The sequence below is a fragment of the Hyla sarda genome, chromosome 1, assembly GCF_029499605.1.
Source record: "Hyla sarda isolate aHylSar1 chromosome 1, aHylSar1.hap1, whole genome shotgun sequence".
Classification (NCBI taxonomy): domain Eukaryota; kingdom Metazoa; phylum Chordata; class Amphibia; order Anura; family Hylidae; genus Hyla; species Hyla sarda.
This window is the reverse complement of record NC_079189.1, coordinates 21,735,487-21,760,759: the sequence shown is the minus strand read 5'-3', so window position 1 is coordinate 21,760,759 and position 25,273 is coordinate 21,735,487. Positions and strand designations below refer to the sequence as shown.

Below are 25,273 nucleotides of genomic sequence, written 5' to 3'. Positions count from 1 at the left end.
ATAGGAGAAAATGCCCCCCAAAATGCGTAATTCCATCTCTTCTGAGTAGGGAAACACCCCATGTGTGGACATCAAGCGCACTGCGGGCGCACTACAATGCTCAGAGGAGAAGGAGTCACATTTGGCTTTTGGAAAGCACATTTTACTGAAATGCTTTTTTGGGGGCATGTTGCATTTAGGAAGCCCCTATTATGCCCGAACAGCAAAAAAAAAAAAAAAAAAACACATGGCATACTGTTTTGGAAACTACACCCCTCACGGATCTTAACAAGGGTTACAATGAGCCTTAATACCCCACAAGTGTTTGACGACTTTTTGGTAAATTGGGATGTGTAAATGAAAAAAAAAATGTTTTTCACTAAAATGCAGTTTTTTTTTTTTATTATTTAACATTTTTACAAGGGGTACAGTAATAGGAGAAAATGACCCCCAACATTTGTAACCCTATTTCTCTTGAGTATGGAAATGTCCCACTTGTGGACATCAAGTGCTTTGCTGGCACTACAATGCTCAGAAGAGGAGCGCCATTGGGCTTTTGAAGAGAGAATTTGATTGTAATAGAAATTGGGTGCCTTGTGCGTTTACAAAGCCCCCTGTGGTGCCAGAACAGTGGACCCCAAAACATGTGACCTCATTTTGGAAACTACACCCCTCACAGAATTTAATAAGGGGTGCAGTGAGTATTTACACCCCACTGGCGTTTGACAGATCTTTAAACAGTGGGCTGAGCAAATGAAAAATTACATTTTTCATTTTCACAGACCACTGTTCCAAAAATCTGTCAGACACATGTGGGGTGTAAATGCTCACTGCACCCCTTGATACATTATATGTGGGGTGTAGTTTTGAAAATGTGATCACATGTGGTGGGGGTCCATTGTTCTTGCACTATGGGGCTTTTTAAACACACGTGGCCTTCAATTCCAGACAAATTTTCTCTCCAAAAGCCCAATGGTGCTTCTTCTCTTCTGAGCATTGTAGTTCACCCGCAGAGCATTTTACATCCACATATACGGTATGTTCTTACTCAGAAGAAATTGGGTTACAAATTTTGGGGGGCTTTTTTTCCCCTATTTTCCCTTATGAAAATAAAAAATTTTGGGTAACACCAGCATTTTAGTAAAAAAAAAAAGTTTTTTTCATTTTCTCATCCAACTTTAACGAAAATTTGACAAACATCTATGGGGTGTTAAGGCTCACTATACCGTTGTTACGTTCCATGAGGGGTGTAGTTTCCAAAATGGAGATCAAACGTGGGTATTTTTTTTTGGCATTTATGTCAGAAGCGCCGTAATATCAGCCACCCCTGTGCAAATCACCAATTTAGGCCTCAAATGTACATACTGCACTTTCACTCCTGAGCCTTGTTGTGCGTCCACAGAGCATTTTACGTCCACATATGCGGTATTTCCGTACTCAGGAGAAAATGCGTTACAAATTTTTATTGGGGGGGGGAGTGTAAGGGGGTGTATATGTAGTGTTTTGTCAAATATTGTCAAAAATATCATTATCTAAGGAGGTATATTATCACCATACATTAGAACAAGAGACAACAAAGAAACAGTTATATTTGCAAAATAATATATGGACTTTATATCTTTCCAGATAAACACTTTTCAAAATATACAAACTGTACAGTGACAAAAACATCTTCACATAACGCTTCTCTGGAACAAATGTCCTTTACTGTTCACTTCAGGCTCCATCAGGATATTGTAACATTTAGGTAGAAACATGCAGCTCAATGTTCCTCCCACTGAGGCTAATATTGCAAATATCTCTACAGTGACCATGTGTTTCCCTGTACTGCTCAGATAGGCCGGGATGGCACCGATCCAGACACTGCAGAACACCAGCATGCTGAAGGTGATATACTTGGCTTCATTATACATATCAGGTAATGTCCTCACCATGAAAGCTAGAAGAAAACTCACAGCCGCCAGAAGCCCCATATAACCCAACATGAGGTAAAAGGCCAAGACAGACCCTTCATTACACTGAATGATGATCTTCCCAGGATAATCCAGGTTAAGCTCTTGATATGGAGGAGACAATGACAACCAGATAACTGCATTCAGGATCTGAAGAGATGAACAGACCAACACTACAGAATAAGGAAGCTTAACCCCCACACATTTTCTCCAGGAGCTGTCTGGTCTGGTGGCCTTGAATGCTATGCAGACTATGATGGTCTTGGCCAGGACAGAAGACACGGCAACTGTGAAGAAGACGCCAAAGAAGATTTGTCTCAGCATGCAGGTTATATCCACTGGACGACCGATGAATAGAAACACACAGAGTAAGCTGAACATGAGAGAGGTCAGGAGAACGAAGCTTAGGCTCTGGTTATTGGCTCTGACAATGGGAGATTTTTGGAATAAAATAAAAATTCCAATTATAAATACAGTTATAAGAGATAATAATATGGAGATGATGGAAAGGACTAAAATAAAAACATCAGTGTCATATGATAGAAACTCATAATCCCTTATAATACAATTGTTCTTTCGCTCATTTGGCCATTTATCTTTAGGACATCTCTGGCAATTTTCACTATCTATAAATAAAAATAAAAATATCTAACTTCAGTATATAGTATATCATACATACCATCATAATATAAATGCATGTATTATATAAAAATATAAATATGACATGTGATACATCAAGTTCAATGTATGGCTCTGGTCGAACATGAAGAGTTAAATGACTCTAGTTGGGCTGGCACTGTTTGGAGCTCACCTGTGTTATCTGGGTGTGGTTATCAGCTCTGCTACCTATCAGGGAGGTATATCCCTGATCACCTTCATATATAAGCTAGGAGCAGTGATCAGTTCATTGTCTGTGAAAGGTTATACCATAGCTGACACCTCCTGCTTATTTATTGATTTTTGGATTTTCCCTTGACTCTTCTCCTGTACTCGGCTATTACTTGGTAACAACCTCGGCTAGACTTATTGTTTTGACCGTATGTGTGTCTTAGTGTATCTCAGTTAGTTTGCGTGCCTCCAGCGGTTTTCCAACTTCTACTGTTTTTGTATTTTATTATTTTGACAATGCTGTCCTAACACTTAGCAGGGAGGGTTTGTCATTGTGGTTGTCGATCCGTCACTTAGGGCGGATAGGCAATAGGTAGGGACAGTGGCTGTGGGTGAGTTAGGGCTTCACTGTTCCCTGCCCATATGTGACATCAAGGTTTTCCTGTCATAGTTAGTGTAAAAATGAACCATCTTACCTATTGGTTACAACCTTCTTTTGCAGTGTAGTCATTTGAGATGAGCACATTTTTGAAAAATGTGATTCGGACGATTCGCCAAATTCCCCCCCCCCCCCCCCCCAAATCGGTTTGATCCGAATTTATTTGCGGCAAATCGCTATTAAAAGAGGCTATTTCCGGGCTACAGAGAGCCTCAATAGTGTAATAACACGCATAGGGAGTGTGCTTGGTTAGTAAAATAATACTGTTATTCAGTATGACATGCAGATAACAGGCATCGCTATTAGAATCACTGCTGCAGAGCATCTGGATGTGGGAGCAGGGTCAGGAGACCGTATGGCGTTACAATTAAGAAGATTAAATATATATTTTTTTATTTAATTTATATTTTATTTTATTTTAATTTAATTTAAAAAAAAATGTAAAATTTTGGAGGACCCAATTTTGTAATATTGAAAATTATTTTTGAGGACCCATTGGAGGGCAGTCTGCTGCGAGGCGAGCTACCACCTGTTCCAGCACCTGCCTCTCAGCGCCCCCGATGCTCATAATTGAGTGTCCCAGGTGCCCAAAGGGTTGACTTTGAAAAAATACTGTATGACAACCAAAGAAATATAACAAGTAGATCACATGTGGCACAATGGCAGAGTCTGGAGGAGGCAGCAGCATGATGAGACCATAGGGCGGCACTATGATAGCGCCTGGATGTGGCAGCAGTATAAGGAGACTATATGTTGGCGCAATGACACAGGATGGAGGTGGTGGCATCCTATGTAGGCCGCAGAGCGGCACAACGACAGAGTAGTGTATCAGTTTGTCCTCCCTCTCAGTGATTCAGGCCTGACCCTGGAAAGCTACTGGATAGATCCTGCCATTATCATATGCTTGTCAAAAATATTAAGCCATGGACGTTTAACTAAACAAGGCTGGTCCGATCGGAATGACTGCTCGGTGCCTGAGATCCAGGCATGAGCAGTCATGTGGTAGAATCATCGATCACTGGTTTCCTATGAGAAACCAGTGATCAATGATAAAGATCAGTGTGTGCAGTGTTATAGGTCCCTATGGGAGCTATAACACTGCAAAAAAAAAGTGAAAAAAAAAAGTGAATGAATATCATTTAACCCCTCCCCTATTAAAAGTTTGAATCACCCCCCTTTTCCCATAAAAAAACACAGTGTAAACAAAAATAAAAATAAACAAATATGGTATCACCGCGTGCGGAAATGTCCGAATTATAAAAATGTATCATTAATTAAACCGCTCGGTCAATCGCGTGGGCGCAAAAAAATTCCAAAGTCCAAAATAGTGCATTTTTGGTCACTTTTTATATAATTTAAAAATGAATAAAAAGCGATCAATAAGTCCTATCAATGCAAAAATGGTATCGTTAAAAACTTCAGATCACAGCGCAAAAAATGAGCCCTCATACCGCCCCATACTGGAAAAATAAAAAAGTTATAGGGGTCAGAAGATGACAATTTTAAACGTATTAATTTTCCTGCATGTAGTTATGATTTTTTCCAGTAATATGACAAAATCAAACCTATATAAGTAGGGTATCATTTTAATTGTATGGACCTACAGAATAAAGATAAGGTGTCATTTTTACCGAAAAATATACTTCGTAGAAACGGAAGCCCCCAAAAGTTACAAAACTGTTTTTTTTTTTTCAATTTTGTAGCATAATGATTTTTTTTCCGTTTCACCGTAGATTTTTGGGCAAAATGACTGACGTCATTACAAAGTAGAATTGGTGGTGCAAAATTGAAAGAGTTATGATTTTTTAAAGGCAAGGAGCAAAAAAGAAAATGCAAAAACGGAAAAACCCCCGGTCCTTAAGGGGTTAATGTAATGTGCCAGCAGCAACACGAGACCAAATGACGGCAGAATGACACAGCCTGGACATGGAGGCAGCGTATGTAGGCCACAAAGCGTCACAGTGAAAGAGCCTGGAGGTGGCATCAGCATGAGAAGACCATATGGTGGCAGAATGACACAGCCTGGAGGTGGCGGAAGCATGAGGAGACCAAATGGCAGCAGAATGACACAGCCTGGAGGTGGCATCTGCATGAGGAGACCATACGGTAGCAGAATGACAGACTGGATGTGGCAGCAGCATGAGGAGACAATATAGTGGCAAAATTACACAGCGTGGAGGTGGCATCAGCATGACAAGACCATATGATGGCAGAATGATACAGCCTGGAGGTGGCATCAGCATGAGGAGACCATATGGTGGCAGAATGACACAGCCTGGAGGTTGCATCAGCATGAGGTGACCCTATAGTGGCAGAATGACACAGTCTGGAGGTGGCGGCAGCATGAGGAGACCATATAGTGGCAGAATGACACAGCCTGGAGGTGGTGGCAGCATGAGGAGACCATATGGGGGCACAATGACACAGCCTGGAGATTGCAGCATAAGTAATCCCGAAAGTGACCCGGTGAAAGATTGGGGTGGTGGGTGGCAATACCAGTACCCACAGATGAAGGTGGGTGAAAGGAGAACTTGGCATCAGATGTGTGGCATCAGGCAGGTGGCAGGATCAGCATAGTAGCTGAGGCAGGTAGGCAGAAGAAACCAGACTTTTTTGTCAAAGTGGTTAAGTGTGCACAAGTAATTATTGAGGATATGCATTAGCTAAAACTAAAATTTTAACCCCTTAACGACCACGGACATAAATGTACGTCCTGGTTTGGCTTCCCGCACCAGGACGTACATTTACTTCCTGTGTATGACCGTGAGCATCTGAAGGGTGCTCGCATCATATACGGCAGCCAGGGACCCGCCCGTAATGGCCGACATCCGCGATTGTCCGGATGTCCGCCATTAACCCCTCAGATGCCATGATCAATACAGATCATGGCATCTGCAGCATTGCGGTACTTTGATTGGATGATCGGATCGCCCACAGCGCTGCCGTGGCGATCCGATCATCCAGCATGGCGGCCGGAGGTCCCCTCACCTGGCTCCGGCTGTCTCCCGGGGTCTTCTGCTCTGGTCTGAGGTCGAGCAGACTAGAGCAGAAGATCACCGATAATACTGAGCAGTGCTGTGTCCTATGCATAGCACTGCACAGTATTAGCAATCAATGGATTGCTATAGATAGCCCCATATGGGGACATAAAAAGTGTTAAAAAAAATTTGAAAAATGTAAAAATAAAAAGTAAAAAAAAAAGTGAAAAATCCCCTCCCCCAATAAAAATGAAAATTGTCAGTTTTTCCCATTTTACCCCCAAAAAGCCTAAACGTTTTTTTTTTATAAACATATTTGGTATCACCGCATGTGTAAATGTCCGAACTATCAAAATATAATGTTAATTATCCCGTACGGTGAATGGCGTAAACATAAAAAATTTAAAAAGTCCAAAAATGCTGCTTTTTTGTCACATTTTATTAAATTTTTTTTATTAAAAATGATCTAAAAGTTTTATATGTGCAAATATGGCACCTAACAAAGTACAGATGACGGCGCAAAAAAATGAGCCCTCATACCGCCCTATATACGGCAAAATGAAAAAGTTATAGGTGGTCAAAATATGGCGATTTTAGATGACTGATTTTGTCCATTTGTCGATTTTTTTTAAGCGGTACAAAAATATAAAAGTATCTAGCCATGGGTATCATTTTAATCGTATTGACCCGCAGAATAAAGAACACATATCATTTTTACCGTAAATTGTACAGTGTGAAAACGAACCCCTCCAAAATGTGCAAAATTTGGGTTTTCATTAAAATTTCCTCCCTAAAAATTTTTTTTCTTGGGTTCGCCGAACATTTTATGGTAAAATTAGAGGTCTCATTACAAAGTGCAATTGCTCACACAAAAAACAAGCCCTTATATGGGTTTGTAGATGGAAATATAAAAGAGTTATGGATTTTAGAAGGCGAGAAGGAAAAAAAGAAAATGCAAACATAAAATTGGCGTGGTCCTTAAGGTGAAAATGGACTTGGTCATTAAGGGGTTAATAATATTCTTAGGATAGAATATATGGACCCCAATTTTTTTTAAATCAAACAAAAGGAAAGGTGTGCAAAAAACACCATGTGCCACTTACACCACCAAGTATTGATGTGATGCAAAAACTTCTAAAAGATGGAAGGGAACAACGTATGGTCCATTGTAAAAGGTGGGGGTAAAAACTGACCCTTAAAGGCCCTACTCTCGCCCTATTAATTCCCTTCTTGGCAAGTGTTACCTGCCCTAAAAAGGGTGGCTCCACACAAACATCTCCCTATTTCCATCCAAAAACCCTGGGAAATAGCAGGGTTTTTAGGTGGAAATAGGGAGAGGTTCCTGTGTGGGGTGCCCTTTTTAGGGCGAGTAACACTTGACAAAAAGGGAATCAATTGGGCGAGAGTAGAGCCTTACAGGGCCAGTTTTTACCCCCACCTGTTACAATGGACCATACGTTGTTCCCTTCCACCTTATAGAGGTTTTTGCATCACATCAATACTTGGTGGTGTAGGTGGCACATGGTGTTTTTTGCACATCTTTCTTTTTGTTTGATTAAAAAAAAAATTGGGTCCATATGTTAAGCTTTAGTTCATGCATATCCTCAATAATTACTTGAGATCTGATGTGGAGGAATTTCTGTAACTGGGGAGAAGCACCTTAAATATTTTTTGCTTTATCCATATTTGTAAAGTGTTGGTGTGACACCATGGTTAATCTACTCTGATGCATCAGGCATTGGTGGGTGGAAATCCTGGCTGATCCATGCCTGATTTATCTTGACAAAGGTCAGTCTCTCCCCATTTTTGGTGGACAGGTGAGTCCTCCTTGGGGTAACTATGGCCCCCGCTGCACTAAACATGCGCTCTGATGGCACATTACTGCCGGGAAGGAAAGCTTTTCCAGGGCGAACTCTGCTAGTTGGGGCCACAAATCCAGTTTGCCAGCCCAGAAGTCCAGCGGATCTTCAATGTGTGTTGGCATGGGCATGTCAAGGTATGCCACCACCTGCTGGTTCAGATCCTGCTCAAGGTCTACCTGCTGCTGATGAGTTGTTTCACTATGCGGGTGAAGAAAGCTACTCATCAGCGACTGTAGACTCAGGCTTCTGCAGATGGAGCTGGTACTGCTCCTGCCACCCCACCCACGCAGCCATGGCAGTGGAAGGTGAGCGCAGAGTGCCCCCTGAGTCAGACCTGAGAGAGGATGGACGATGGCGCAGATAGGTATCGGCCAACTGACTATATAGGATGACTCTGTAGTAGGTCAGTTTGTCCTCCCTCTCAGTGGGTGTCAAAAAGGCCCCCATTTTGTGCCAGTAACGAGCGTCCAACATAGTGGAGAGCCAGAAGTCATCCCACTGCTGAAAGGTGACAATTTCGGCAGTCACTACTAAACATGCATCGTGACAGTTGTGCAAGTGACTCAGAGGGACTCCCTGCCTCCATCTCCACTGTGTACTGCCACGGTGTATCTGGGTCCTCTGTCTTGTCTTTCTCATCACCGTGTAGCTCTTCTGGCTGCTGCTGCTCCTCCTCTCCTGTCAAACCTCCTCTTCCAGTTCAGCTCCACAGGGCTCATATGGCAATGAGATGTAGGCACCTTGTCTGATCAGCCATAGTTTCCACCATCTGTTGTAGGAAATGAAGCAGTGGAATGACGTTATCCATCCCATAATCCTGGTGACTGACTAATAATGTCGCTTCCTCCAAGTGCCTGAGCAAACGGCAGGTGTCACGTATGAGCTGCCACTGGTTGACATTAAAGTTACATAGGGGAGTACCCCTATCCGCTTGGATAATCAAGAAATTGATGATGGCTTTTCTTTGTTCATATAGTTGGTCCAACTTATGGAGGGTGGAATTCCAACGGGTGAAAGCGTTGCATATCAGACTATGTTGGGGGATGCCGTTCTGACACTGCAACTCAAGGAGGGTGTTATTTGGCTGAAGTGCATGCAAAGTTTCCTTGCCATTGTTAGGATGTGTTGCAATTGAGTGGAAGACTTTAGGATATGCTTGACAACCAGATTGAACATGTGTGCTATGCAGGGTGCATGGCTCAGCCTTCCTTGACGCAGCGCAGACAAGATGTTCTTCCCATTGTCGGTCACGATGGTTCTCATTTCCAGTTGTCTCGGAGAAAACCATGATTCAATTTCTTGGCGAATCACTTTCAGCAGAAAGCAAACCAGGTGAAGAACACCACCGTGCCCTGCACACATGGCATGCTGGAGGGACCCTGTGACTTGTCCATGCAGTGGAGGCTGAGGAAATGGCATAGGATGAGGAGGCAGAGTCGGACATTGTCGCAGCACCAACGGCGTAAGAGCGTGGAGGCAGAAGCGGCATGACCTGGCCAAGTTTCTGGTGAGGCTGTGCAAGAATAAACATTCACCCAGTGGGCCATAAAGGACATGTATTGTCCCTTACCATAGTTACAGCTCCACAGGGAGCTGCCGTGCACTTTGGGAGGGAGCTGCCGAACAGGGAGCTGCCGTACACACCGACATGTTTGTGCAGGGCTGGTACTGCCTTTTTCGAAAAGAAATGACGGCTTGGGACTCTCCATCTCGGCTCGGCACAAGCCATCAGTTTTCTGAAAGGTGCAGAGTCCACCACTTGAAAAGGGAAGAACTGCACTGAACTTTTTGTCTGGACCTCTGGCTTGTCTAACTATAATTATTCTTGACAAAGAATAAGTCAGCCAGCACTTTAGTTGATATGGTATCAACTAAAGTGCTGGCTGACTTATTCTTTGTCTGTATTGCATATACGGGGGAGTGGCTACCTCCATGTTGGCCTGGCACCCCACCCACCTCTATCAGGTGTGTATATAAGGTGTCTTGGATGTTCCAGACCCTGCCATGCTTACTGAACTGTTCACACAGAGGCATATTCACAGTGTAGGGTCCGTCCCATGAGGCCACCTTATCGCGGTGGGACGGTCCAAGCTATTTGACCGCCGGCGGAGACAAATTTGAGAGCTAAGTGCCTCACTATTTCATAGTTTTACATTTGCATCTATTACACCATAGCTGTATAGCTCTCCATGTTTTAACTGCATATTCATGTTTCACCTATAGCCTTGTGCTGGCAGTGTGCTGCTGCATTCTTCTGTTGCTGTATATCTAGCCTAGTAGCGTGCACCTGTAGGCCAGGTCCATATATTAGTTTGGTATCAACTAAAGTGCTGGCTGACTTATTCTTTGTCTGTATTGCACATATGGGGGAGTGGCTACCTCCATGTTGGCCTTGCACCCCACCCACCTCTATCAGGTGTGTATATAAGGTGTCTTGGATGTTCCAGACCCTGCCATGCTTACTGAACTGTTCACACAGAGGCATATTCACAGTGTAGGGTCCGTCCCAATGAGGCCACCTTATCGCGGTGGGACGGTCCAAGCTATTTGACCGCCGGCGGAGACAAATTTGCAAGCTAAGTGCCTCACTATTTCATAGTTTTACATTTGCATCTATTACACCATAGCTGTATAGCTCTCCATGTTTTAACTGCATATTCATGTTTCACCTATAGCCTTGTGCTGGCAGTGTGCTGCTGCATTCTTCTGTTGCTGTATAATTATTCTTGATGATTCCTTTGCCTCTACTGAGCTGTTGCTTTTGTAAATTTTTAGGGATCTACAATGCTTCTGGGAAAGCCCATACTTTGTGAGGGTGTTGAAGTAAAAGAAGTGATAATCCCTTTGCTGATAATTGAAGGCTGTGCAACATGTTTCTTAGTCAGCTGGTAGAGTGAGCAACTGCACTGCCATGATTTATACAGGTCTTAAAGAGGCCTTAACATTGCCAAAGTAGCAGACAGGTCCACCATTGTATACAGTTTTATTAATATACAAATTACCAGCTAAACCGTTCCCTTGTACCCATGATGTCTGATAACCAGTGGGCACTGATATGCCTTAAGATAAAGTGTGCTCTTAAGAAGGGAGAATGTTTGCATATGCGGGTTGGTACCGATTGTCTAGACAGAACCGGCTGGTAGTTGTAATCCCAACATTGGTAGAAGACCATGTTTACAGGGACTAGAGTGGTGTTTAGACCGTCAGAAGTGTGCCACTGCATGTGTTATTATTTGGTCGTCTGGGTCAAGCCCCTGATATTGATATCTTGGCTGATGGCATTTGGGATGCCCTTGACAGTTCATGCACGGTTGGAATATGGGACTCAACAGTTTTAACTGGCACAGATGACTATATTCAATTGCAATATTGTTCTGTAAAAATTAAGATTCTTAGTATATTGTCTATTGTCTGAACACAGTGTACACCATCCCACCTTGAAAAGGTGATCTCATCAGATGGAGTCTACACTAGAGATAGTATTCTCTTGAGTGAGCATAAAGTTTACAAATTATGGGCATGTGGGATCAAGTTACTTCCTGCTTAAAAACTGCTTATTGGTGTGGAATAAGCACAGTCCTAGGCTACTCACTACCCAACGATCCGCCAAAAAGTCAGACCCCCAACTTGCCAACGTTCCCTACTCTGAAGGAAGTGCACAGTGTAACAATGTCCACAAAAAACAATAACACAAATACAATACAAAAGTCAGGACAAAATGGGTTAAACAGACACAGATTAGGGAGCAATACCAAAACACAGGGAATGAGTGAACAGTCAGATAAAGAGAAGTTAGACAAGTCAAGTCAAAATTAAACAAAGAAATACAGAACCAGCTCAAGGAAGAATCTCTATTGCAGGTGAAATCTAGAGGATGGGACTCCGGTGAAAAACATTTTTTTTTTAAATAAACTGGTGCCAGAACATCAAATAGATTTCTAAATTACTTCAATTTAATAATCTTAACCCTTCCAGTACTTATCAGCTGCTGTATACTGAAGTTATTTTCTTTTTATTTATTTTTTTCTGTCTGACCAAAGTGCTCTGCTGACACCTCTGTCTGTCTCAGGAACTGTCAAGAGTAGGATAGTTTTGCTATGGGGATTTGCGCCTTCTCTTGATAGTTCCTGAGACAGACGTGTCAGCAGGGAGAACTTTGGTATATTTGGTATATATATTTATATATATATACCTGGATGATTTGTAAATTCTCCTTCTGGACATGGGATACAGTCATAGCAGCAGATGTGATATCCTCCTCTGAGAACTTTTCGGGTTCCTGGCAGACAGGGCTCAATGCACCGACCTTTAGGATTCTAAGTATAAGGAAACACATAAATTCAATACGAACTATGCTTGAAAAAGATCCTGACTGTGGATCGAAATGTTGTACCTTGTACTGATGGGTGAATAAAGCACCACTTTTTAGATTGAATCCTTTGGAGTGCCACTTCATTCTTCATTTTGCTAAATACATAAGTGATTAAAATGCATATTCTCTTCCATACCATGTAAAACACACACACACACACACACACACACACACACACATATATATATATATATATATATATATATATATATATATATTATATATAAAAGTGAATAAAACACTAAAGCAATTGTCCAACTAAAATCCCCTTCGTAGTATGAAGCACCCAGAGGAAAGTTCTTTGCTTCTTCAAGGGAAATTTAATATTATATAATAATGAATGGGGAATTGTGTAAAGATATTTGTGTTATCAGAGCGGGGTTGTTCTCCTCAGTGATTCTCTGCTTTGACTTAGAAAGGATCTTTTAAGAAACCTATTTTTTCATATTTTTTGCATCCACGGAGCATCATTGGGCTTGTTTTTTTATTTATTTATTTTTTTTTTTGCAGGACCAATTATACGGAGCAATGATCCCTTTTCATAAAATATTCATGAAAATGAAAAAAAAAAATATCAATGAAAATGAGAAAATAATATAAAAAACACTTTCCACTTTTGGGTGATATTTTTTATGCAGTGTGTTTTACAGCAAAACTGACATGTAATCTCTATTCTGTGGGTCAATACGAATAAACTAATACCTGCATTTAAATATTTTTTCTATTATTGTATTCCTTTTAAAATAGTAAAACTTTGTCTACAAGGACAATCCTTAAAATTGTCCTACTTTGACCTCAATAACTTTTTTATTTTTCCGTATACGGAGCTGTATGAGTGCCGTTATCGGTAGTTTATATCGATACCACTTTTGTTTTGATGTCAATATGCAAGAGCTTGAAAGTCTATCTATTCCTTATTAGAGTTGCTGATTTTTTTTTGTAATTTATTTATTAAGTAATTGATCTATTCTTTAGGTCAATCTCTTCGGTTTTTAACCCCTTAAGGACTTAGCCCTTTTTCACCTTAAGGACTCTGACCACTGTCATTTTAAACATTAATAACTCTGGAATGCTTTTACTTATCATTCTGATTCCGAGATTGTTTTTTCGTGACATATTTTACTTTAAGATAGTGGTAAAATTTTATGGTAACGTGCATCCTTTTTTGGTGAAAAATCCCAAAATTTGATGAAAAAAATGAAAATGTTGCATTTTTCGAACTTTGAAGATAAGAAAAATGGATATTCAAAATAATTTTTTTTGGTTCACATATACAATATGTCTACTTTATGTTTGCATCATAAAATTTATGAGTTTTTACTTTTGGAAGACACCAAAGGGCTTCAAAGTTCAGCAGCAATTTTCCAATTTTCCACAAAATTTTCAAACTCGATATTTTTCAGGGACCAGTTCAGTTTTGAAGTGGATTTGAAGGGTCTTCATGTTAGAAATACCCCATAAATGACCCCATTATAAAAAATGTTACTTGTATTTGTAGCCCAATTTCTCTCAAGTAAGCACATACCTCATATGTCTATGTAAATTGTTCGGCGGGCGCAGTAGAGGGCTCAGAAGGGAAGGAGCGACAAGGGGATTTTGGAGAGAACAATTTTCTGAAATGGTTTTTGGGGGGCATGTCACCTTTAGGAAGCCCCTAGGGTGTCAAAACAGCAAAAAAAAAAACACATGGCATACCATTTGGAAACTAGACCTCTCGGGGAATGTAACATGGGATAAAGTGAGCCTTAATACCCCACAGGTGTTTCATGACTTTTGCAAATGTAAAAAAAAAAAAAAAAATTACCTAAAATGCTTGTTTTCCCAAAAATTTTACACTTTAAAAAAGGGTAATAGCAGAAAATAACCCCCAAAATTTGAAGCCCAATTTCTCCCGATTCAGAAAACACCCCATAGTGGGGTGAAAAGTGCTCTGCTGGCGCACTACAGGTCTCCGAAAAGGAGTAGTCACATTTGGCTTTTTGGAAGCAAATTTTGCTCTGGGGCATGCCACATTTAGGAAGCCCCTATGGTGCCAGGACAGCAAAAAAAACCATATGGCATACCATTTTGGAAACTAGACCCCTCGGGGAACGTAACAAGGGGTAATGTGAACCTTTATACCCCACAGGTGTTTCACGACTTTTGCATATGTAAAATTTTTTTATTTTTTTTACCTAAAATGCTTGTTTTCCCAAAAATTTTACATTTTTAAAAAGGGTAAAAGCAGAAAATACCCCCAAAAATTTGTAACACAATTACTCCCGAGTACGGCGATACCCCATATGTTACCATAAACTGTTGCCTTGAAATACGACAGGGCTCCAAAGTGAGAGCGCCATGCGTATTTGAGGCCTAAATTAGGGATTGCATAGGGGTGGACATAGGGGTATTCTACGCCAGTGATTCCCAAACAGGGTGCCTCCAGATGTTGTAAAACTCCCAGCATGCCTGGACAGCCAGTGGCTTTCTGGTAATACTGGGAGTAGTTGGTTTGCAACAGCTGGAGGCTCCGTTTTGGAAACAGTGGCGTACCAGATGTTTTTCCTTTTTATTGGGGAGGGGGGCTGTGTAGGGGTATGTCTATATGTAGTGTTTTTTACTTTTTATTTTGTGTTAGTGTAGTGTTTTTTAGGGTATAGTCGCACAGGCGGGGGTTCACAGTAGTCTCTCGCTGGCAGTTTGAGCTGCGGCAGCTCAAACTTGCAGCCGGATACTTACTGTAAACCTCCACCCATGTGAGTGTACCCTGTAGATTCACATTGGAGGGGGGGACATCTAGCTGTTGCAAAACTACAACTCCCAGCATGCACTGACAGACTGTACATGCTGAGTTTTAGTTTTGCAACAGCTGTAGGCACACTGGTTGTGTATCACTGAGTTTGTGACCTAACTCAGTGTTTCACAATCAGTGTGCTTCCAGCTGTTGCAAAAATACAACTCCCAGCATGTATGGTGTATGCTGGGAGTTGTAGTTTGCAACAGCTGGAGGCACAACGGTCGTGAAACACTGGAGTTAGGTCACAAACTTAGTAATACACAACCAGTGTGCCTACAGCTGTTGTAAAACTACAACTCTCAGCAGTCACCGACGGCCAACGGGCATGCTGGGAGTTGTAGTCATGCAACCAGCAGATGCACCACTACAACTCCCAGCATGCACTTTAGCTGTTTGTGCAAGCTTGGAGTTGTAGTTATACAACAGCTGAAGGTACACTTTTCCATAGAAAAAATGTGCCTCCAGCTGTTGCAAAACTATAAGTCCCAGCATGCCCATCATGCCCTTTTTGCATGCTGGGAATTGTTGCTAAGCAACAGCAGGAGGCTGTCACTCATCTCCAACTGCTGATCCACGCCGCTTCAGGTCAGTCCCTCGCCGCCGCTCCTGGGGCCCCGATCCCAACATTGACGCCGGGGATCGGGGTCCCCAGCTGCCGGGGTCCTCTTCCCGCACCCGATCACGTCCTCCGGAAGAGGGGCGGAGAGGGTTGCGGGAGTGACACCCGCAGCAGGTGCCCTGATTGGTCGGCCGGTAAACATGGAGACCCGATTGACCCGGAATCCGCCACAAATCGCTGGGCTGAATTGTCCAGTGATCTGCGGCCATCGTCAGCATGGGGGGGGGGGTCATCATGAGCCCATGGGCTATATGCCGCGATGCCTGCTGAACGATTTCAGCAGGCATCGGGCACCGCTCCCCTCCAGCTAGCGACTCAAACGTCCTGAGTTCTTAAGGACTCGGAAAAGGGGCCGTTTGAGTACGTCTTGCGTCCTTAAGGGGTTAATCAATATATTTCCTATCTTTATTTCTTCCTGTTCCCTATTTCAGAGACAGAAATGATCCAAGATTTTTAATATAAAGGCTTTAAGGGGTACTCCCGTAGAAAACTTTTTTTTTAAATCAACTGGTGCCAGAAAGTTAAACAGATTTGAAAATCACTTCTAATAAAAAATCTTAATCCTTCCAGTACTTTTAGGGGCTGTATACTAAAAAGAAATTCAAAAAGAAATGCATTTCCTGTGATGTCCTGACCACAGTGCTCTCTGCTGACCTCTGCTGTCCATTTTAGGAACTGTACAGAGAAGCATATGTTGCCTATGGGGATTTTCTCCTTTTCTGGATAGTTCCTAAAATGGACAGCAGAGGTCAGCAGGGAGCACTGTGGTCAGGACATCACAGGAATTTTCTTTTTGGATTTCTCTTTAGTATGCAGCCCCTGAAAAGTACGGGAAGGATTAATATTTTTTAATAGAAGTGATTTACAAATCTGTTTAACTTTTTGGCACCAGTTGATTAAAAAAAAAAAAAGTTTTCCACAGGAGCACCCCTTTAAACTCAAGCCATTTACTCCAAGCAAGGTTAAAATTATTTATATATTAATTATATATGCTTGTGATATGCCTTTTTATAGTGCATGTGGAGAAAAAACAAAAGCTATAGGAAGGACATGTGGTTTTTGGAGGAGGTTTGCCTAATTTGCAGATACTTATAGAATTCAGTGTGTGGGAGCTTGAATTTGTCCATAATAGTAATAAAAGGTAACAGGCCTGAGGAATGTGAAATATTTGAAAGTTTGGTAATACCCCTATCTTGCCCCCCTGAGAGGCTTAAGTCCGGAATTTGTAAGCAAGCTTTATTTTGAAAGAATTTTATTAAGGTTTTCAAGAACAAAAAAGAAATCAAATGAAAAGCAAATGGAGACAGAACATTTAGGAACATGAATAAGACAATACAACCATGAATGGCATTGTTCAAGTAATTCATGTGTATAGCAAGTGAAAAAGAACTGGCACTGTGTTCAGGACTCCTGGTCCAAATGGGTGCTCAGCGACTGAAGGTAGGACTCAATACCCCATAGACCTCATATCCACTGGATAAAGAAGTGGCACTCCAAAATAACGTGAAAGCAGCGTGGTTTATTCACCCACCCATACTGTGCTACGTTTCGGTCTTCACAACGAGACTTTTCTCAAGTCACTGGGCCAGGAGTCCTGAACACAGTGCCATTTTTTTCCGCTTGCTATACACAGTTTGTGACGCAGAGGAGCCAGAGCACGTGAGTTGATTTACTACAATGGGTTCAAGAAATACAAGTTTCTTAAACCGGCCAATTGCTAAGAAGATCCAGATCACATCAAACTTAATGTCCACATTCTGTGTCCCCATCCAGAAGAGAGATTTATCGGCTCTCATGGCTTCTCTTATATATCCGCCCTCTGATCACCTAAATTATTTCCGAGCAGGTGAGCGGCTCTGCTGTTACCTCACGTAGGAGAGGAATCTCGGTAACATATACCTCCCCTTCACAGCCAATCTTGCATGGGTGTCACAAAATATATATATATATATATATATATATATATATATATATATATATATATATATATAAAATATATACCTATAGGACGCACCGGCGTATAAGACGCACCCAATTTTTAGGGGCAAAATCTTAAAAAATAAAGATTTAGAACCCAATAGTGGTCTTCAACCTGCGGTCCTCCAGATGTTGCAAAACTTCAACTCCCAGCATGCCCGGACAGCCGTTGGCTGTCCGGGCATGCTGGGAGTTGTAGTTTTACAACATCTGCAGGTCCGCAGATTGAAGACCACTGCATGAGGAGGTAATACTCACGTGTCCCCGCCGCTCCGGACCCGTCACCGCTGCCCTGAATGTCGCTCCATCGCTGTCGCCATGTCCCCGTCGTTCCGGAACGTCTCTGCTGCCGGCCGGGTATCCTCGCTCTCCGTCGCCGCCATCACGCCATCACGTACGTACGCGACGACGAGGAAGGAGAGCGCCGGCATACAGGGGATCCCGGCACGGAGCAGACACCAAGGAGGCAGGTAAGGTCCCTCCCGGTGTCCTGTAAGCACTAACCCGGCTATTCAGTCGGGCTGTTCGGGACCGCCGCGGTGAAATCGCGGCGGTCCCGAACAGCCCGACTGAACAGCCGGGTTAGTGTCACTTTCCCTTCAGACGCGGCGGTCAGCTTTGATCGCCGCGTCTGAAGGGTTAATACAGGGCATCACCGCGATCGGTGATGTCCTGTATTAGCCGCGGGTCCCGGCCGTTGATGGCCGCAGGGACCGCCGCGATAGGGGTGCATTCGCCATATAAGACGCACCGACTTTTTCCCCCCAGTTTTGGGGAAGAAAAAGTGCGTCTTATACGGCGAAAAATACGGTATGTTATGATTCGGCTAGCTGGATGTGGATCCTCTGTGTCAGAGAGGGATTGGCGTGGACCGTGCCGGTGGACCGGTTCTAAGTTGCTACTGGTTTTCACCAGAGCCCGCCGCAAAGCGGGATGGTCTTGCAGCGGCGGTAGCAACCAGGTCGTATCCACCGGCAACGGCTCAACCTCGCTGACTGCTGAGAAGGCGTGGGACAGAAGGACTAGGCAGAGGCAAGGTCAGACGTAGCAGAAGGTCGGGGCAGGTGGCAAGGTTCGTAGTCAATAGCAACGGCAATAGGTCAGGAACACTGGAAATGGCCAACTCAGAGATAGCTTTCTCAAGACACAATGGCAACAAAGATCCGGCAAGGAAGTGCAGGGGAAGTGAGGTTATATGGACAGGGGGCAGGTGGAAGCTAATCAGACTGATTGGGCCAGGCACCAATCATTGGTGCCCTGGCCCTTTAAATCTTAGAGAGCTGGCGCGCGCACGCCCTAAGGAGCAGAGCCAGGACATGACAGCCGGGGACCGGGACAGGTGAGTGACGTGAATCGCATCCCCGCCGGCAGTGTCAGTGCAGCGCTCCGGGTCAGCGGGTCTGACCGGGGCGCTGCAGAGAGAGGAACGCCGCGAGCGCTCGGCATAACAGTACCCCCCCCCTTGGGTCTCCCCCTCTTTTTGGAACCTGAAAATTCTTTAATCGAGAAGACATCTGAGGACCCGGAGACAGGAGTAGGAGCAACAACGTTGGGAGAGAAGCGGTTAAGGATAAGCGCTTTAAGGAGAGAGACATGAAAAGCGTTAGGAATACGGAGAGAAGGGGGAAGAAGGAGTTCGTAGGAAACAGGATTGATTTGGCACTTGATTTTAAAGGGTCCAAGATAACGTGGTCCCAGTTTATAACTGGGGACACGGAAGCGGATATACTTGGCGGAGAGCCACACTCTGTCTCCAGGAACAAAGACAGGAGGAGTTCTTCTTTTTTTGTCGGCATGCTTCTTCATCCGGGATGAGGCCTGTATGAGGGATTTTTGAGTCTCTTTCCAAACGGTGGAGAAGTCCCGGGAAACCTCATCAACAGCGGGCAAACCAGAAGGCTTGGGAGTGGGGAGGGGGGGGAAGAGGGTGAAGCTTGGCACGGGGCAGAGTGTTACCAGGACGGGGGCTATGAGGAGGAGACACAGCATAGTCCTGATAGGCCTTGGGGAGACCAGGCAAAGGAGGAGACACTGAGGTTTGACTGACGGGACTGGGAGCAGACGTGAGGCATTTTTTGTGGCAAGAAGCACCCCAGCTCTTGATCTCCCCGGTGGTCCAGTCAAGGGTAGGAGAGTGGCGTTGGAGCCATGGCAGACCAAGGAGCACTTCAGAGGTGCAGTTGGGCAAAACAAAAAGTTCAATTTTTTCGAGATGCTGTCCAATGCTCATGAGCAGGGGTTCGGTGTGGTAACGCACAGTGCAGTCCAATATTACTTCGTTGATCGAGGAAATGTAGAGCGGCCTGGCGAGACGGGTCACAGGGATGTTGGACTTATTAACAAAAGAGGCCAAAATAAAATTTCCCACAGAACCAGAGTCCAAGAAGGCCACAGCTGAGAAGGAGGAGTTGGCAGAAGGAGAAATCCGAACCGGTACGGTGAGACGTGGAGAAGCAGACTTCAGACTAAGAGACGCCAATCCCACGTGAGCTGGGTGCGTGCATGCGTTTCCCAGACGTGGAGGACGAATAGGGCAATCCACCAAGAAATGTTCGGTACTAGCGCAGTACAGACATAAATTTTTATCTCTGCGGCGAGTCCTCTCTTCATGGGTCAGGCGAGACCGATCCACTTGCGTAGCCTCCTCGGCGGAAGGCACAGGGGTAGATTGCAAAGGATACAGTGAGAGAGGTGCCCAGAGTGGTATGGCCCATGACAGGGCCTTCCCAGACAGGAGACCACGGCAGAGTCTAGAGTCCCCATCAAATTTGTCCGGCAGGGACAAGCGGAGGTTAGGAGCGGCCGCTCGCTGCGGAGGAGGTGCAGGAGCCAGCGGAGGAGATGGTTGTTGCTGTAGCAGCTGCTGTAGCTGTGACTGAAGTTGCTGTAGCATGGTGGTCAAGTGCGACAGCTGGTGACCTTGTTGGGCGATCAGTAGGGATTGCTGTGCGACCACCGTGGATAGCTCAGCGAGATTTGGCAGCGGCATCTCAGCGGGATCCATGGCCGGATCTACTGTTATGATTCGGCTAGCTGGATGTGGATCCTCTGTGTCAGCGAGGGATTGGCGTGGACCGTGCCGGCGGACCGGTTCTAAGTTGCTACTGGTTTTCTCCAGAGCCCGCCGCAAAGCGGGATGGTCTTGCCACGGCGGTAGCAACCAGGTCGTATCCACCGGCAATGGCTCAACCTCGCTGACTGCTGAGAAGGCGTGGGACAGAAGGACTAGGCAGAGGCAAGGTCAGACGTAGCAGAAGGTCGGGGCAGGCGGCAAGGTTCGTAGTCAATAGCAACGGCAATAGGTCAGGAACACTGGAAATGGCAAACTCAGAGATAGCTTTCTCAAGGCACAATGGCAACAAGATCCGGCAAGGAAGTGCAGGGGAAGTGAGGTTATATGGACAGGGGGCAGGTGGAAGCTAATCAGACTGATTGGGCCAGGCACCAATCATTGGTGCACTTGCCTTTTAACCCCTTCCCGACCTTTGACATACCTGTACGTCATGGGTGGCAAGGTGTTCCCGACCCATGACATACAGGTACGTCATGAACATTACTGCCGCTACTCGCGGCACCCCGCAGCGCCCGGAAAGATGGTGGCTATCACTGATAGCCAGCAATCTTACCGTGCAACCACGGGGGGTTTCATCCCCCACCCCCCCCCCAGCGATCGCTGCTATCAGCTGGTCAAATCTGACCAGCTGATAGCAGCGTTTCGCTATGAAAATACTTAGCAGTGCGGTGTGTGAGTCCCGATCACGGGGATCGGGACACACACCGCTCTGATAAGTGTCCCTGACCCGTCCCCCGGCGTCGCTTACCCGTCCGAGCGGTGTCCCGAGCGGTCCCGGCGTCCTCCATGCGGTCCTGGCTGCGCTGCGTCCCGGAGGTGAGTTTCCGGCAGCAGTGCGGCATCTTCATTGGCAGCAGTGAGATCGCCGTAAAGCGATCTCACTGCTGCCTCTGAGAGTTTCAAAACTGCAACTCCCAGCATGCCCAGACAGCCTTTGGCTTTCTGGGCATGCTGGGAGTTGTAGTTTTGCAACATCTGGAGGTCCACAGTTTGGAGACCACTGTATAATGGTCTCCAATCTGTGCTCTTCCAGATGTTGCAAAACTACAAATCTCAGCATGCTCAGTCTGTCCAGGCATGCTGGGAGTTGTAGTTCTCTAACATCTGGAAGAGCACAGATTGGAGACCATTATACAGTGGTCTCCAAACTGTGGACCTCCAGATGTTTCAAAACTACAACTCCCAGCATGCCCAGACTGCCCAAGCATGCTGGAAGTTGTAGTTCGGCAACATCTGATCCTTCAGATATTGCCAAACTACAACTTCCAGCATGCCTGGGCAGTCTGGGCATGCTGGGAGTTGTAGTTTTGCAACAACTGGAGGCACACTAGTTGGGAAACATTGTCCGTTTCCTACCTCAGTGCCTCCAGCTGTTGCAATTGTTGCAAAACTATAACTCCCAGCATGCATTGACAGACCATGCATGCTGGGAGTTGTAGTTTTGCAACAGCTGGAGGCACACTGGTTTGGAAACACTAAGTTTGGTTGCAAAACACTTGAAAGTTTATTACTTAACTTAGTGTTTCCAAACCAGCGTTCCTCCAGCTGTTGCAAAACTACAACTCCCAGCATGCACGGACAGCCAAAGGGCATGCTCGGAGTTTGCAACAGCTGGATGTTTGCCCCCCCCCCCAATGTGAATGTACAGGGTACACTCACATGGGCGGAGGTTTACAGTGAGTGCTGCAAGTTTGAGATGGCGCAAATTTTGCGCTGCAGCTCAAACTTCCAGCGGCAAACTTGCTGTGAACCTCTGCCCATGTGACTGTACCCTAAAAACACTACACTACACTAACACTAACCTAAAATAAAAAGTTAAAAACACTACATATACACATACCCCTACACAGCCCCCCTCCCCCCAAAAAATGAAAAACGTCTGGTACGCTACTGTTTCCAAAACGGAGCATCCAGCTGTTGCAAAATAATAACTCCCAGTATTGCCGGACAGCCATTGATTGTCCAGGCATGCTGGGAGTTTTGCAACAGCTGGAGGCACCCTGTTTGGGAATCATTGGCATAGAATACCCCTATGCAAATCCCTAATTCAGGCCTCAAATGCGCATGGTGCTTTCTCACTTTGGAGCCCTGTCGTATTTCAGGGCAACAGTTTTGGGACACATATGGGGTATCGCCGTACTCGAGAGAAATTGCCTTACAAATTTTGGGGGGCTTTTTCTTCTTTAACCCCTTATGAAAAGGTGAAGTTGGGGTCTACACCAGCATGTTAGTGTAAAAAAATAAATTTTTTACACTGACATGCTGGTGTTGCCCTATACTTTTCATTTTCACAAGAGGTAAAAGGGAAAAAAGACCCCCAAAATTTGTAACGCAATTTCTCCCGACTACGGAGATACCCCATATGTGGGCGCAAAGTGCTCTGGGGGCGCACAACAAGGCCCAGAAGGGAGAGTGCGCCATGTACATTTGAGGCGATTTGCACAGGGGTGGCTGATTGTTACAGCAGTTCTGACAAACGCAAAACAATAAATATCCATATGTGACCCCATTTTGGAAACTGCACCCCTCACGGAATGTAATAAGGGGTGCAGTGAGCATTTACACCCCACTGGTGTATGACAGATTTTTGGAACAGTGGTCTGTGAAAATGAAAAATAAAATTTTTGATTTGCACAGTCCACTGTTTCAAATATCTGTCAAACGCCAGTGGGGTGTAAATGCTCACTGCACCCCTTATTAAATTCCATGAGGGGTATAGTTTCCAAAATGGGGTCACATGTGGGGGGGGGTCCACTGTTCTGGCACCATAGGGGCTTCCTAAATGGGACATGCCCCCCAAAAACCCTTTCAGAAAAACTCACTCTCCAAAATCCCATTGTCGCTCCTTCCCTTCTGAGCCCTCTACTGCGCCCGCCGAACACTTTACATACACATATGAGGTACTTCCTTACTCGAGAGAAATTGGGTTACAAATTTTAGGGTGATTTCTCTCCTTTTACCCCTTGTAAAAATTCAAAAATTGGGTCTACAAGAAAATGCGAGTGTAAAAAATGAAGATTTCGAATTTTCTCCTTCACTTTGCTGCTATTCCTGTGAAACACCTAAAGGGTTAAAACACTTACTGAATGTCATTTTGAATACTTTCGGGGGTGCAGTTATTATAATGGGGTCATTTATGGGGTATTTCTAATATGAAGACCCTTAAAATCCACTTCCAACCTGAACTGGGCCCTGAAAAATTACGATTTTGAAAATCTTGAGAAAAATTGGAAAATTGCTGCGGAACTTTGAAGCCCTCTGGTGTCTTCCAAAAGTAAAAACTTGTCAATTTTTTATGCAAACACAAATTAGACATATTGTATATGTGAATCAATATGTCATTTATTTGGAATATCCATTTTCCTTTCAAGCAGAGACTTTCAAAGTTAGAAAAATGCTAAATTTTCAAAATTTTCATGAAATTTTTAGATTTTTTACCAAGAAAGGATGCAAATATCAGTGAAATTTTACCAATAACATAAAGTACAATATGTCACGAAAAAACAGTCTCGGAATCAGAATGATAAGTAAAAGCATTCCAAAGTTATTAATGTTTAAAGTGACAGTGGTCAGATTTTCAAAAAATGCCCAGCTTTGATCGCCGCGTCTGAAGGGTTAATACAGGGCATCACCGCGATCGGTGATGTCCTGTATTAGCCGCGGGTCCCGGCCGTTGATGGCCGCAGGGACCGCCGCGATAGGGGTGTATTCGCCGTATAAGACGCACCGACTTTTTCCCCCCAGTTTTGGGGAAGAAAAAGTGCGTCTTATACGGCGAAAAATATGGTAGACATCACCAAGTAGATAATTTCAGCCCTACTTTAGGTAGATGCCCAAAGTAGGTAGGTCATTTAACCTCAGAATGTCCCCTTTAGGATGGCAATTTCCTTCATGCAGGGGCACCAATATGTTCCCACCTCTCATCAAAATAAAAATGTATAAATAATATACCAAACCCTGAGCTGGTGGCATTCAAAGTACATAAAAACCTCTATAAAGCCCCTTTAGTTAATAAATACATTTCTCTAACATATTCCTGGGTTTGATCTTCTAGAAAACATGTTATATACTGGTAAATGACTTCATGGTAACCTACTGAGTTCTGTCTCCATGTTATTATCTGGGGATTAATATCCAGCTGTTTATCTTCTCGAAAAGATGCATCAAATCTTCCAACAACCGTTATAGACCTTTTCACAATTCCTTGGTATTTTCTTGTTACCCAATTCATAATATCTAGCGGTGTTATCCAGTCTCTGTTTTCATTGAAAAAAATATTTTCTTCTTTTATATAGTGTGTTAGCTTTAAAAGATAAACCAGGGTTGTCATATCAGTAACAATAAATATTTCAATCTATTGGTCATACTGGGCACACAAGATAAGAATATTAATACTCACCTTTAGGCCGAGTTCACAA

General features: G+C 44.1%; 1 protein-coding gene across 1 annotated transcript; it reads right to left on the bottom strand.

Moving 5' to 3' along the window:
• Positions 1 to 1,635: 1,635 nt before the first annotated feature.
• LOC130322363 (vomeronasal type-2 receptor 26-like) lies at positions 1,636 to 24,981 on the bottom strand. The gene is made up of 3 exons (XM_056553069.1): positions 24,952 to 24,981; positions 12,231 to 12,354; positions 1,636 to 2,269 (listed from the first exon to the last, which is right to left on the bottom strand). The coding sequence occupies exon 3, from the start codon at positions 2,253 to 2,255 to the stop codon at positions 1,653 to 1,655; it is 603 nt and encodes a 200-aa protein (XP_056409044.1). The 5' UTR covers positions 2,256 to 2,269; positions 12,231 to 12,354; positions 24,952 to 24,981; the 3' UTR covers positions 1,636 to 1,652.
• Between the last annotated feature and the right edge of the window lie 292 nt (positions 24,982 to 25,273).

Coding starts and splice junctions, on each gene's coding strand:
- LOC130322363 (XM_056553069.1), bottom strand. CDS start 2,255: ATGCTGAGACAAATCTTCTTTGGCGTCTTCTTCACAGTTGCCGTGTCT.